General features: G+C 46.2%; 1 protein-coding gene across 1 annotated transcript in view; it reads left to right on the top strand.

Annotated features, from left to right (window-relative positions):
* The window catches only part of LOC143766487 (uncharacterized), a 416280-nt gene that overhangs the window by 329925 nt on the left and 71324 nt on the right, over nucleotides 1-15031 (top strand). Inside the window, exons 9-11 of the mRNA XM_077254203.1 lie at nucleotides 2366-2489; nucleotides 2571-2668; nucleotides 2864-2954. Of these exons, the coding sequence (XP_077110318.1) occupies nucleotides 2366-2489; nucleotides 2571-2668; nucleotides 2864-2954 (313 nt within the window). The remainder of the gene's footprint in view (nucleotides 1-2365; nucleotides 2490-2570; nucleotides 2669-2863; nucleotides 2955-15031) is intronic.

The raw sequence follows: 15031 nt of genomic DNA, 5'->3' as shown, positions 1-15031 counted from the left end.
TTCCAATAACGTAAGAAGAAATTCAATTAAGTCATTGTCACTAATAGACATATGGAGAAAACTCCTAACTGCTTTGATGCCATCATTATGTCGAACTGATGTATATAATGACTCAACATCAAAAGTTACTAACCACATATCTGTCTCATGAGGTATGTCTGCCAATTTCCGAAGTACATCACTGGTGTCCTGAATATATGATGGAATGAATATCTCCCGCCGTATTGCTAATGCCGATTTCAGTGTCGGTAAATGAGATGAGAATTAGCATTATTATAATTATTTATTTATATAGCACCATTAATTCCATGGTTCTGTACATGAGAAGGGGTTACATCAAAATACACATATCACTTACAGTAAACAAAACTAACAATGACAGACTGGTACAGAGGGAAGAGGACCCTCCCCTTGCGGGCTTACATTCTACAGGATTATGGGGAAGGAGACAGTAGGTCGAGGGTTGCAGTAGCTCCAATGGTGTTGAGGTGGCCGTGTGGTCTTTACAGGCTGTAATCTTCTTTGAAGAGATGGGTTTTCAGGTTTCTTTTGAAGGATCCAAAAGTAGTGGATGACCGGATGTGTTGGGGCACTGAATTCCAGAGGATGGGTGATATTCGGGAGAAGTCTTGGAGGCGATTGGGTGAGGAGCGAATAAGCGTGGAGGAGAGGAGGAGGTCTTGGGAGGACCAGAGATTACGTTACGGAAGATATTGAGAGATTAGTGTGGAAATATGCGGAGGAGAAAGATTATGGATGGCTTTGTAGGTCAGTGTTAGTAATTTAAACTGGATACGCTGAGAAATTGGGAGCCAGTGAAGGGATTTGCAAAGAGGGGAAGCAGGAGTGTAGCGAGGAGAGAGATTAATTAATCGGGCAGCCGAGTTAAGCATGGACTGGAGGGGTGCGAGAGTGTTAGAAGGTAGGCCACAGAGGAGTATGTTGCAGTAGTCGAGGCGCGAGATGATTAGGGCATGCACGAGCATTTTGGTAGAGTGTGGGTTGAGGAAAGGACGGATTCTGGAAATATTTTTGAGCTGGAGGCGACAGGAGGTGGCGAGAGCTTGGATGTGCGGTTTGAAGGACAGGGCAGAGTCAAGGGTTACTCCGAGGCAGCGGATTTTGGAGACAGGGGAAAGTGTGATTTCATTTATTTTGATAGATAGATCAGGTAGGGAAGATATGCAAGATGGAGGAAAGATAATTAGTTCAGATTTGTCCACATTGAGCTTGAGGAAGCGAGAGGAGAAGGAGGATATGGCTGATAGACACTCTGGGATTCTGGAGAGCAGAGAGGTGACATCTGCATATAGATGGTACTGGAAGCCATAGGACCTTATGAGTTGTCCCAGGCCGAGTGTATAGATTGAGAAGAGTAAGGGTCCTAGGACAGAGCCTTGAGGGACACCAACAGAGAGGGGGCAAGATGAAGAAGTAGTATGGGAGTAGGAAACACTAAATGTACGGTTGGCAAGGTATGAGGAGATCCAAGATAGGGCAAGGTCTTTGACCCCCAAGGAAGAGAGGATCTGTAGTAGGAGGCAGTGGTCAACTGTGTCGAAGGCAGAGGACAGGTCTAGGAGGAGGAGTATAGAGAAGACTTATGGAAGATGAGTCTATGAGGAACGTATTCAGCTGCTGACTCCAAGGAAGAAACTGCTTGTTGTCTGTGGCCTAAATATACAGGTTTTATTAGTAGATGTAAAGAAGAAAACTGAATACTGTAAAATAAGCTCATCATATGTTTCCCTTATTATCTCTAGTATTTGTATTATTACACAGGATTTTTATGATGTTACATCTGCTCATCTTCTTCTCATTCAGGTCTCTACAATATCGGATCCTCTCAGTGAAGATCTTCTACATAAGAAAATTTTCCTGATTTACCCAGCAAAGATGGATATGGACAGAGAAAAGATGGTAGAGAAAATATTACACCTCACCCTAGAGATCCTCTTCCGTCTTACTGGAGAGGTGAGAGATTCTGATGACGTCACATTACATCATTCTCATCTATGGGAATAACAGATGGACAGAACTGGAGAGGTGAGGACTCTGGAAATGTCTGTAGTGAGATTTATTAATGTGTCTCTCCATAACCAGGATTACACAGTAGTGAAGAAGACCTCTAGTGAGCGCTGTCAGGACCCTGTGTCTGAGGGATGGGGAAGACCCCTGAGCCCAATCACGGGGCCTCCACCTTACCCCCTGATACATGAGGACATCAATGACCAGAAGATCCTAGAACTCATCTACAAGATGATTGAGCTGCTGACTGGAGAGGTGACACTGCTGGGAATGCTAGGACATTGTACAGTAACGCTATAAAGGGATCGGGGGATGACGGTATCATTGTATGTGTCAGGTTCCTATAAGGTGTCAGGATGTCGCCGTCTATTTCTCCATGGAGGAGTGGGAGTATTTAGAAGGACACAAAGATCTGTACAAGGACGTCATAATGGAGATTCCCCAGCCCCTCACATCACCAGGTAATAGACAGGACTAAATACACGGCCTATAATTATCTGTATGTACAAAATGAATTTGGTCCTTGTATGTGTTTCCTCCAGATCTATCCAGTAAGAGGACAACACCAGAGAGATGTCACTGTCCTCGTCTTCCACAGGACTGTAAACAAGAAGATCCCAATGTTCCTCAGGATCATCAGGTAGATGGAGAGGTGTCATGAGATCTCCACTATGATGTGTATACGGCTGTGAAGGTCTTGTGCTCAGTCTTGTTTTATCCCCCAGTATTATATGTTTTATACTTGTGTAATGAGAACGGTGGAGATGGCAGGATTAGAGCTGATCATGGATATGACTTTTCCATCTATCTGTGACTTTTACAATATTTGTTTCAGGGTGAAGATCTGACCCATATTAATACTACAGAGACATATGTGAGGGGTGATGAGCGGTGTAAAGAGGAGATTCCTACATGTGACTACCCAGGTGAGTAGTAACCACTAAGGCCATGTTCACACAGTGCGTTTTTTACCGCGGAACCGCGGCGGTTTTGCCGCTGCGGTTCCGCAGCTGTTTTCCATGCAGGGTACAGTACACTGTACCCTATGGAAAACAGGACACACTGTGCACATGGTCCGGAAATTTAAAAAAAAAGCCGTGCTGAATAGCTCCCGGAAAAAAGAAGGAGCATGTCAATTCTTCTTCCTGAACCGCAGCGGTTCTGCACCCATAGACCTCCATTGTGAGGTCAAAATCGCAGTAAAACACGCAGATCAAAAATATATCTGCGTGTTTTACTGCGGTTTGATGTGCAGAACCGCTGCTGCAGGAAGTGCGGGGAAGCCGGCGGAAGTGCGGGGCCGGAAGTGCGTGGGCGGAGAGACATGGAGGCATAGCGTCGCATGGGGATCGTGTCGGCCGTTTGATTGATTTGGGGTGTGTGTGTGTGTGTGTGTGTGTGTGTGTGTGTGTCGATAGTGCCTCCATTGTGCTAAGTCGCCGTATGGGACTACTACTCCCATCCGGTATTAGGATGGGAGAGTTGTCCCTCTGTCCGGCGACTTAGCACAATAGTAAAGTTTACACCAAACACCTACACACAATACACATACATGACACACAGTACAGTACATACAACACATAACACAGAGTATATACTCACTAACAGCACACTTGTAGGCGAAGCCCTCGATCCTCCAGGAAAAAATCCAAAAATAATAAACCAAATTCATACTCCCTGTCCGCAGAATCCATAAAACGAGTGTCCCACGCCGATCGGCTGCTCTCCGGCGATACACTGCCAGGAGCGAAGCTCCTAGCAGTGTATCGCGTACTGTTCCGGAGTTCAATGACTCCGGCGTCTCGGTTAACAGCAGTACAGCTGCGTTGAACTTTCCCACGCAGCACTGCCGTTAAGCGAGAGTGCCGGGGTCAATGACCGCCGGTAAACTCGCTCGCGCATGCGCAGTGACACACCGACAGGAACTATGGCTCCTGTCAGTGTGTTGCTGCATCCGTGGAGAGCAGACATATCTCTGGATGTGTCTGTTCTCCATGGAAAATCTTCGTGGGATACGTGGATACTTAAATACGTGATACGTGGCACTGAAATACGTGGCACGTGGCACTGAAATACGTGGCACGTGGCACTGAAATACGTGGCACGTGGCACTGAAATACGTGGCACGTGGCACTTAAATACGTGATACGTAGCACTGAAATACGTGGCACGTGGCACTTAAATACGTGGCACTTAAATACGTGGCACGTGGCACTGAAATACGTGGCACGTGGCACTGAAATACGTGGCACGTGGCACTGAAATACGTGGCACGTGGCACTGAAATACGTGGCACGTGGCACTGAAATACGTGGCACGTGGCACTTAAATACGTGATACGTAGCACTGAAATACGTGGCACGTGGCACTTAAATACGTGGCACTTAAATACGTGGCACGTGGCACTGAAATACGTGGCACGTGGCACTGAAATACGTGGCACGTGGCACTGAAATACGTGGCACTGAAATACGTGGCACGTGGCACTGAAATACGTGGCACGTGGCACTGAAATACGTGGCACGTGGCACTGAAATACGTGGCACTTAAATACGTGGCACGTGGCACTGAAATACGTGGCACGTGGCACTGAAATACGTGGCACGTGGCACTGAAATACGTGGCACGTGGCACTGAAATACGTGGCACGTGGCACTTAAATACGTGGCACTTAAATACGTGGCACGTGGCACTGAAATACGTGGCACGTGGCACTGAAATACGTGATACGTGGCACTTAAATACGTGGCACGTGGCACTGAAATACGTGGCACGTGGCACTTAAATACGTGGCACTTAAATACGTGGCACGTGGCACTGAAATACGTGGCACGTGGCACTGAAATACGTGGCACGTGGCACTGAAATACGTGATACGTGGCACTTAAATACGTGGCACTTAAATACGTGGCACGTGGCACTGAAATACGTGGCACTTAGGCTATGTTCACATTTGCGTTGTGCGCCGCAGCGTCGGCGCCGCAACACACAACGCAAAGTAAAACGCAGCAAAACGCATGCACAACGCTGCGTTTTGCGCCGCATGCGTCCTTTTTTTGATTGATTTTGGACGCAGCAAAAATGCAACTTGCTGCGTCCTCTGCGCCCGGATGCGTGCGCTGCAGTGACGCATGCGGCGCAAAACGCGGAGCGCTGTCATTCAAAACACGTCCACTCATTTTGGTGTTTAGTCCCAAAATGGAGGATGGAAGAAGAAAAGGGTTGGACAAGGAAATGACATCATTTTTTTTTTTTTTTCCCCCCCCACTGCAGTAAACTTTATTTCTGTCAAACACAGACAATCTGCAGACAAAACTGCATCAAAAAACGCACTAAAAAACGCACCAAAAACGCACCAAAAACGCACCTGCGTTTTCTGCAGAGACCTGCAGTTTCAGTCAGGAAAAAAAAAGGATGGAAATCCTGAACGTGTGAACATAGCCTAAATGTACAAAACTTTATTAAACACCATTAAAATACAGAAACAAACATAACAAAAGGGTAATCACAGGAAAATGACAGTGGTCAACCAAGAGCAAGGAAGGCACCACAGTAAAAACAGGCAATAAAACCCAAGGCAAAAACATAATGATAGTTATGTAGGTATGCTCAAAAAAGTGCATTGTGCTGACAACATGTGCCACTTGAAGATCTAATCGGTATGGAGAATGTATAAGAATACAAATGAATAACGGCACAGGAGAGGTGCAAAAAGTCAATAACCACAGTGGTAAAAAAAAAAGCAAGAACCATCAAGCCAAAATAAAAAGGTTATGCCTAGGAGTTTACCTGAAGAGCCGTGGTGCCTACCAACCCAATGCGCGTTTCGGCGCAGTGTCTTTTTCCGGGGGTCTGGCGTCATGAAGAAATGGTGCCCTTATATATGTCAGAAGCATTAATCATGATTGGTATGGAAAGAGGATGTGACGCTTGCTCAAAAGGCGGCACATGCACAGTCGACCGCTCTGAGGTAAGAATCACTGAGGGCGTCATCGGATGAGAGAGTACACGTCACCAGGCCAGACCCACGGGTGAACACGTGAGCGGGGCCGTGGGCGCAACCCGCCCAGAGCTGTAATGAAGACGCCGTCGGCAATGCCAAACAACGGAGCGCACAGAGCGATTTAACATGAAGAAAGGTGTCAGGATACCACAGAAGGTAAAATAAGTGGGGAAAGAAGGGGTAATAATAATTGTGAGTAAAATCACATCGTATGTTTTTGCCTTGGGTTTTATTGCCTGTTTTTACTGTGGTGCCTTCCTTGCTCTTGGTTGACCACTGTCATTTTCCTGTGATTACCCTTTTGTTATGTTTGTTTCTGTATTTTAATGGTATTTAATAAAAAAATTTGTACATTTGTCTATTGGATCGGTTTGGTGCTTTTTTCCTTTATATGATTTTCATCAATTGAGCAGTGAGGGCCAAGTGTGACTTTCTGTACAATAACAGGATGTACAATAACAAATTGTATTGTGGTACCGTGTTAGCCAGAAAAATCGATGTGAATACTTTTCTGCCCAATGATGACAAAAGTATTCTAGGAGTGATAGCTTAATTGGCTAACCAGAAAATAATATGTTTGCAGCTTTCAGAGCACAGGTGTGAATTGTATCCATGTAGTGACTCATAAATCCAGATGTTAAGTTGAGTCCTAGTGTCAAAGAATTGAACATCTTCATTAGTTTGAATTCTCACATTTTTTTTTCTGTGTCATCCTTAAAATGACCTTTTAGTATTAAGACTTTTAAGTCTGTCATACAATGTCCAGAGAGAGAAATGTTTTCCCACAGGTGTGTCCACAATATGAACCAAGCACAAGAGAAATGCATGTTCTATCAAAGGGACTAACATTCTGTCCTACAAAACAGCTTGATAGGGCTCAGTTCTGTAGCGATTATCAAGGAATTCTTCCACAGATTTCTACTCAAAGAATTCTTTCATAACAGATATCACATCACAAGACAATGTGAACGACACAGCAAAAAAGAAAGAGGACAAGCTGGACCCCGCAACCTGGCCACAACCAAACTCTGGATCACTACATTGACTGTTTCCGTAAAAAACTTAAATCTGACATTTTGAACAGACACCATAAAGTGCCGCAAAATATCACTATGGAGGAAAGAAAAGCCATAAGAGAGACAATAACAATATCATCATCAATCCAGCAGACAAAGGAGGAGCTGTAGTCATAATGAACATGACAGATTACATCCAGGAAGCAAACAGACAACTCTTGGATATAAAATACTACACTCCACTTCAGGGAGATCCGACCAAACAATACACAGAGGAACTAACACATATCAGCAATGGATTTGTTTCTACTTCATCCTCAATACTGGAACTAACACCAGACAATCCCCAAACGGGTAACTTCTACATGTTGCCTAAGGCTGGGTTCACATTGTGTTAGTGCAGTCCGTTCAACGCATGCGTTAACGCAAGTGCTGTTAAAGATCACGTGATATGATCGTGCTAGCGCTGATACTCCATCTGCACTAGCGGTGACGGACCCCGAAACGCTGCAGACCACGTCCAAGGGCGTGTCACAGAATGCGTTATTATGACACGCTTTAGCGATGCGCTACATAATTGCAGTCAATGGGTGCGCTAACGCATCCGTCACATAACGTTAGTGGCGCTATATAACAGATGCCGTCAACGCATTGCCATTAACGCAATGTGAACCCAGCCTAAAATACATAAAGAAGGTAATCCTGGGAGGCCTATCACCTCTGGTATTGGGACTTTAACTGAGAATATCTCAGGCTGGGTGGAAAACATTCTGAAACCCTTAGTGAGGCGCACACCCAGCTATATCCAGGACATCACGGATACTCTTTGCAAATTGTCAGCGCTGGCCCACTTCCAGAGGACATGATACTAGCCACCATGGATGTAGAGTCTCTCTATTCCAACATTCCTCAGGAGGATGGAATTGCAGCATGGAAATATTTCCTTCAAAAGAACAATCTAGCCACAGAATCGGCACTGTGGCTAGATCAGGTTTGTGCTTCATCACAACTATTTTTCTTTTGGGAACAATTTATACCAACAGTGTATGGGCAGCGCTATGGGAAGCAAAATGTCTGCACAATATGCTAACTTATTTATGGCGAAACTGGAGTAAGAATTTTTGTCATCTTGCTCTGTTAAACCTCTTGCATACTTCCGCTACATTGATGATCTGCTAATAATCTGGACAGGCTCAAAAGATAATCTACTCACCTTCCACAATAACTTCAACAAGTACCACCCAACTATCAAGCTCACCCGCAACTTTTCAAAGACCCAAATACATTTTCTGGACATGACCATATACATCAAGGACAAGGCCATACAAACCTCAATTTACCATAAGCCCACAGGACATCCGGCATATCTTAGATGGAACATCTTTCATCCAAGACACACAAAAAATGCATCATCTACAGTCAAGCTCTGAGGTATATTCGGATCTGTTCAGACAGTAAAGAAAGGGAACTACAGCTGCTATCACTGAGGAACACATTCCTACAACAAGGATACCATCCACTGGTAATAGATGATCAGATCCACAGGGCTACAAGGGTCCCAAGAAACGCAAGAAACGGCCTCCTGGATTACACACTGAGAGAGGATAACAACAGGGTACTTCTTGTGGTCACATACAACCCCCACATGAGCATCCTAAGGAAAATTGGTGCTGATCTCCAACCCATATTCCACAGAGACCACAAATTGAAAGACATATTCCCAGAACTACCACTTTTCTCCTATAAATGGCCCCCTAACTTAAGGAATCTCCTTGTCAGAAGTGTCCTGTCATCACCATCAGTGACTGGCACATTCCCATGTAACAATAAAAAAATGCAAAACTTGTACTCACATATTACCAACAAATATAGTCCGTGTACCAAACACAAATCAGGACTATAAGGTCACGGGTTCCTTCTCATGTACATCCTCCAACGTGGTGTACATGATACAATGTACGAGGTGCCCTGGAAGTATCTATATTGTGGAAACCATGTAAAAACTACCATCTAGGATGAATCTACACAGACACACAATCAGGAATGAAATGGACACGCCTGTGGGAAAACATTTCTCTGGAACTGGACACAGTATGACAGACTTAAAAGTCTTAATACTAAAAGGTCATTTTAAGGATGACAGAAAAAGAAAAATTTGAGAATTCAAACTAATGAAGATGTTCAATTCTTTGACACTAGGACTCAATTTAACACCTGGATTTATAAGTCACTACATGGATACAATTCACACCTCCACCAGACGGACTCCAGATAACTAAGAACATCATTCCCACCTCCCACCCCAGAACAAATGTCCTCCTGTAGTATTCCTTAAATGTTGTGCTTTTTTCTTATTAACCTATTTGTAATCTTGCCTGAAGAAGGAGCCACTGTGCTCTGAAAGCTTCAAACATATTATTTTCTGGTTAGCCAATAAAGGTATCACTCCTAGAATACTTTTGTCATCATTGGGCAGAAAGTATTCACATCGATTGTACAATAACAGCAGAGTTTCCCTTTATCCTGAAATTTCAATTTCTTTTAGAACCAACTAACTTCAAGGAAGATTGTGATAAACTACATAAAATCCATTACACCTGTGCCGTGATATATCTCTGAGCTGTGCGCGGCTGATGGCTGTAATATACATTTATTCACACCTGCAGGAGATGTGTTGGCTCCAGTCCTGGTTTCATGGCTTCACTCCATGTTATAAATTACATTATGTTCTCGATCCTAAGGAATTCAGATTACTGCACAATGTCTCCTGAAATGGGGAGCAATATTATATTCTCTAATCTTCTGGTCAGGACTCATAGTAGCTCCAATGGTCCACCATAAATGAGTGCAGCTCTGGTTTATTGTTGAAGTTCTTCTGTCGTACATACGTTGTTGTTGGGAATGTAACGTATAATAAAAAAATGTCATTTTTTTTTACCTATTCATTCTATGTGATAGTTTAATTGTGGTGGGATTGATCTGCCTCACTTATGTCAGTCTGTAACTCCCTGATAGTCTTTAAAAAAAAAAAAGAAAAGCTCTCCATCGCCTCTTCCAAATGCCTAAGATCTAAATTTAAAGTGAACCTGTCAGCAGGATTGTGCACAGTAACCTACAGACAGTGGCAGGTCAGCGCCATTATACTGATTACATTGATACCTGGTGATGAAATCTGTCTTGTGGTTTTTTTAAAATTATTTTTGTAGCTTTCAGTTAGAGATTCTCGTGCTCTTGGGCGGGACTCTGGGGCCGGGCTGTGGACGGGTTCTTTATGTGGTGCTCTGATTACATATGCATCTGTATTGGCTTATGGCAGGTCAGTACTTCAGTGACCTGCCCCCCATTTTTTCATAATGCATATAATAATGTTGGTATTATTGTTGATCATGCCTATAATATTGTGGCTATTGTGAGGCTTAGAAATTTCTCCTTCGCCTCATTGGGGGATACAGGACTGTGGGTGTATGCTTCTGCCACCAGGAGGCTGACACTAAGTAGACATAAAAAAAGTTTAGCTCCTCCTCCGTAGTATACACCCTGACACTGGCTACCAGAGAATCCAGTTCTTACTTAGTGTCCGAAGGAGGCACACCTCTGGGTCCCGGATCCTTTGGACCCCTTTTTTCTTCACTACATTATATGGACTGAAAGGGCGACGGACCCTTTTGAGGGTCCGATCTCCCCAAAACCAGCAACGGGCAAGCACGTGCGAGTTTTCTCCACGTATCCTTTCCCGCGACGTGGGATCACACACCGGACTTGGCCCTGACCACCCTGAGGTATCTAGACCCTATGCTAGACGTCCGTGTGTCCCCCTTGTTTCTACACCTCTGCTCCCTGCGGTGATAGATGGGGTGATGGACGGTCCCTCTCCTTGTCCTAGTGCAGGTAATTGAGCATTGGTTCCTGCACCGTCATTTTGATAAGACCGCTAGATTCCTGCTAATTCGCTGGCCCTGTGTACCCAGCTGCATGGGGGGGCAGAGAAGGGGGGGGCTCCTGTCACCGGCACAGTTTACCTTTAGGGCCTCCGGGCATCTCTGCGCCGATCTAGTGAGCGATGCTGCGGTCCCCTCCCCCTCCGGCGCCAGAGCTTCGTCGGTGTTGCGGTTCCTTTTTTTGCATCCCGGCACTGCAGCAGTACAGTGCGGCCGGCGCCGCAGCCTTTTCCGGGTCTGCAGGCCTCGGCCAGCGTCCAGCTTGCACTTCCGGGTCATTCTGGCTCCAGCCAACCGCACTGTGTGGCGCCGCCCCCTCCGGCGCGTCTACGTCCGGTTCCACCCCCTCCTTTCCTCCATGCCTGGCCTGGGGAGAAAATCGAGGCCCCGGCTTCAGGCCTACTACAGGCCGCATCGCATTTCGGCGGTTCTGCCTCCTGTGATCTACTGAGGATAAAGGTAGCTGCATCGGGGGTTCAGTCCACACTGCACACGTGGGGACACAGGACTGGGGTAAGTGCTTCTCCCCCAGCTGACAGCGGAAGCATTGTTTTCCCCAGCCTCAGACCCTGGGTATAGCATTTACGGATTGCCATGTCTAGAAGGGTCAAAACTCACACGGTCTTATATACCGTTTGTGTGGCTTGTTGTGCTGCATTTCCGCATGCCCAGAGTAATCATCTCTGCAAGGCCTGCGATTCTCAACGCACCCAGGAGCCCCCCCTGCTAGCTCCTCAGCAATCTCTCCGACTCCTGCCCCTCAAGCTGAGGCTGGGGCAGTTCCACCGGAATGGGTCACTTCCTTGTCGCAATCTATGATGTCTCTAACTGAAGCAATTAAATCCCCTCAGACCCAGGCAATCCATCTGTCTCGGAGAAGGCCTCAGGGTCCCAGGAGCCTTCGGCCTGCAGGGGCCGCGCTCGTACCAGACTGACGCGTGGAAAGCGAATTCGCATGCCGTCGCCTAGACCATCAGGTGCTTTGGCATCCTGCAGTTCTGTATCACGTTCTCCTTCCTCAGCAGAGAGCGGGGAAGTTGAGACAGATTATGAGTCAGAGGAGTCTCTTAATTTTGAGACACCTGGGTTTCAGGAATCTGTAGATAGTCTGATTGAGGCTGTCAATCAGTCTCTGGGGATAGAAGACGAACTCGCCTTATCCTCAGATCACGAAGTCTCATTTAAGCGGGCCAAATGAGCCCATAGAGTTTTTTCCTCTCACCCCGAGTTTGAGGACTTGATTCGGCGTAACCGGGAGCACCCGGACAAGCGTTTTTCAGGGCAAAAAGCCTTGAAGGCTAGGTATCCCTTTGCTACTGAGCTACGTAGTAATTGGGCAGAAAATCCTTCTGTAGATCCTCCGGTGTCCCGTTTAGCCTCTAACACTTTGCTATCTCTTCCTAGTGGCTCATCAATTAAGGATCCTACGGATCGTCTTCTAGAGAGCTTGACTCGTTCCGGTTTTGAGGCTTCAAGTTCTGCACTTTTTCCCTCTTTTGCGGCAACTTGGGTTGCTAAGGCTATGATGTCTTGGTCAGAGTCTTTAACAAAGGCTCTTCAGGAAAAGGATTTGCCAGCAGAGTTGGCGGAAATGTCCTCTCAGATAGCACTTGCTGGTAGCTATCTGATCAATGCATCCTTTGATGCTGCAGATTGTGCCTCATCTGCTGTGGCTAATGCAATTGCCATTCGTAGGGCGCTCTGGTTAAGAACTTGGCGGGCAGACTCTACCTCTAAAAAGTCGCTTACAACCCTTCCGTATCAGGGGGGTCGCTTATTCGGAGAGAAACTGGATCAGCTGATTTCTGACTCCACAGGAGGGAAGAGCAAGTTTCTTCCGCAGCAGAGGGTTAGACAGCCTTTTCTGTCATGGTTCCCAATGGCAAGGGAACGTAAGACACATATAAGTAACGAACGAGCTTTAGGGTGATGGAAACTCGAGTTGACCGTGAGCTAAATCTACCACACAACTAACAGTAGCCAGGGAGCATACCTACGGCTTCCTATATGCCATGTGCCAGCCGGAGGACTAACTACGCCTGGTAGAGGAAGAAACAGACCTGGCTTACCTCTAGGGAAATACCCCAAAAGATGATAGCAGCCCCCCACATGTAATAACGGTGAATTAAGAGGAAAAGACATACACAGTATGAAAGTAGATTTAGCAAAGAGAGGTCCACTTACTAGATAGCAGAAGGATACAAAAGAGGACTTCACGGTCAACTGAAAACCCTTTCAAAAACCATCCTGAAATTACTTTAAGACTCCTGTGTCAACTCATGACACAGGAGTGGCAATTTCAGCCCGCAAGAGCTTCCAGCTACAGAGAATTACAAAAACTGCAAACTGGACAAAAGGTACAAAACAAAAGGACAAAGTCCACTTAGCTGATCAGCAGACTAGTAGCAGGAACATGCAACCGAAGGCTCTGGTTACAATGATGACCGGCAAGGAAATGACTGGAGAGCAAGGCTAAATAGGAAACTCCCAAACACTGATGGAAGCAGGTGAACAGAAGCAGCAAAGTGCAAACAAGTCACCAGTACCACCAGCAACCACCAGGGGAGCCCAAAAAGCGGATACACAACAGTACCCTCCCCTTAAGGAGGGGGCACCGAACCCTCACAAGAACCGCCAGGGCGATCTGGATGAGCCCTATGAAAGGCACGAACCAAATCCGAGGCATGAACATCAGAGGCAGTTACCCAAGAATTATCTTCCTGACCATAGCCTTTCCATTTAACCAGATATTGAAGTCTCCGTCTGGAAATACGGGAGTCCAAGATCTTCTCTACGACGTACTCCAATTCACCCTCCACCAGCACAGGAGCAGGAGGTTCAGTAGAAGGAACCACCGGTACCTCATATCTCCGCAACAACGACCGATGGAACACATTATGGATAGCGAAAGATGCCGGGAGGTCCAAACGAAAGGAAACAGGGTTAAGAATCTCCAAAATCCTATAAGGACCAATGAACCGAGGCTTAAATTTGGGAGAAGAAACCCTCATAGGGACAAAACGGGAAGACAACCACACCAAGTCCCCAACGCGAAGGTGGGGACCAACACGACGACGACGGTTAGCAAACTGCTGAGTCCTCTCCTGGGACAATTCCAAATTATCCACCACTTGTCCCCAAATCCGATGCAACCGATCCACCACCGCATCCACTCCAGGACAATCCGAAGATTCAACCTGACCAGATGAAAAACGCGGATGAAACCCTGAATTGCAAAAGAAAGGAGAAACCAAAGTGGCAGAACTAGCCCGATTATTAAGAGCAAACTCCGCCAACGGCAGAAAGGCAACCCAATCATCCTGATCCGCAGACACAAAACACCTCAAATAAGTCTCCAAAGTTTGATTAGTTCGCTCCGTCTGGCCATTGGTCTGAGGATGGAATGCAGACGAAAAGGACAAATCAATGCCCAACCTGGCACAGACTGCCCGCCAAAATCTAGACACGAACTGGGTACCCCTGTCAGAAACGATGTTTTCCGGAATACCATGCAAGCGAACCACATTTTGAAAAAACAGAGGGACCAACTCAGATGAGGAAGGCAACTTAGGCAATGGCACCAAATGAACCATTTTAGAAAAACGGTCACACACCACCCAGATGACAGACATCTTCTGAGAAACAGGGAGATCCGAGATAAAGTCCATAGAGATGTGCGTCCAAGGCCTCTTCGGAATAGGCAAGGGCAACAACAACCCACTAGCCCTAGAACAACAAGGCTTGGCCCGAGCACACACATCGCAAGACTGCACAAAAACACGCACATCTCGAGACAGGGAAGGCCACCAGAAGGATCTAGCCACCAAATCTCTGGTGCCAAAAATTCCCGGATGACCTGCCAGAGTAGAAGAATGAACTTCCGAGATGACTCTAGTGGTCCACTCGTCAGGAACAAACAGTCTACCAGACGGACAACGATCAGGTCTATCCGCCTGAAATTCTTGCAAAGCACGTCGCAAATCTGGAGAGACAGCAGACAAAACCACTCCATCCTTAAGGACACCAGCAGGTTCAGAATTCCCAGG

Source organism: Ranitomeya variabilis, chromosome 4 (genome assembly GCF_051348905.1).
Source record: "Ranitomeya variabilis isolate aRanVar5 chromosome 4, aRanVar5.hap1, whole genome shotgun sequence".
Lineage (NCBI taxonomy): Eukaryota > Metazoa > Chordata > Amphibia > Anura > Dendrobatidae > Ranitomeya > Ranitomeya variabilis.
Note: the sequence above shows the minus strand (reverse complement) of the source record. Positions and strands in the feature narration are given on the sequence as shown.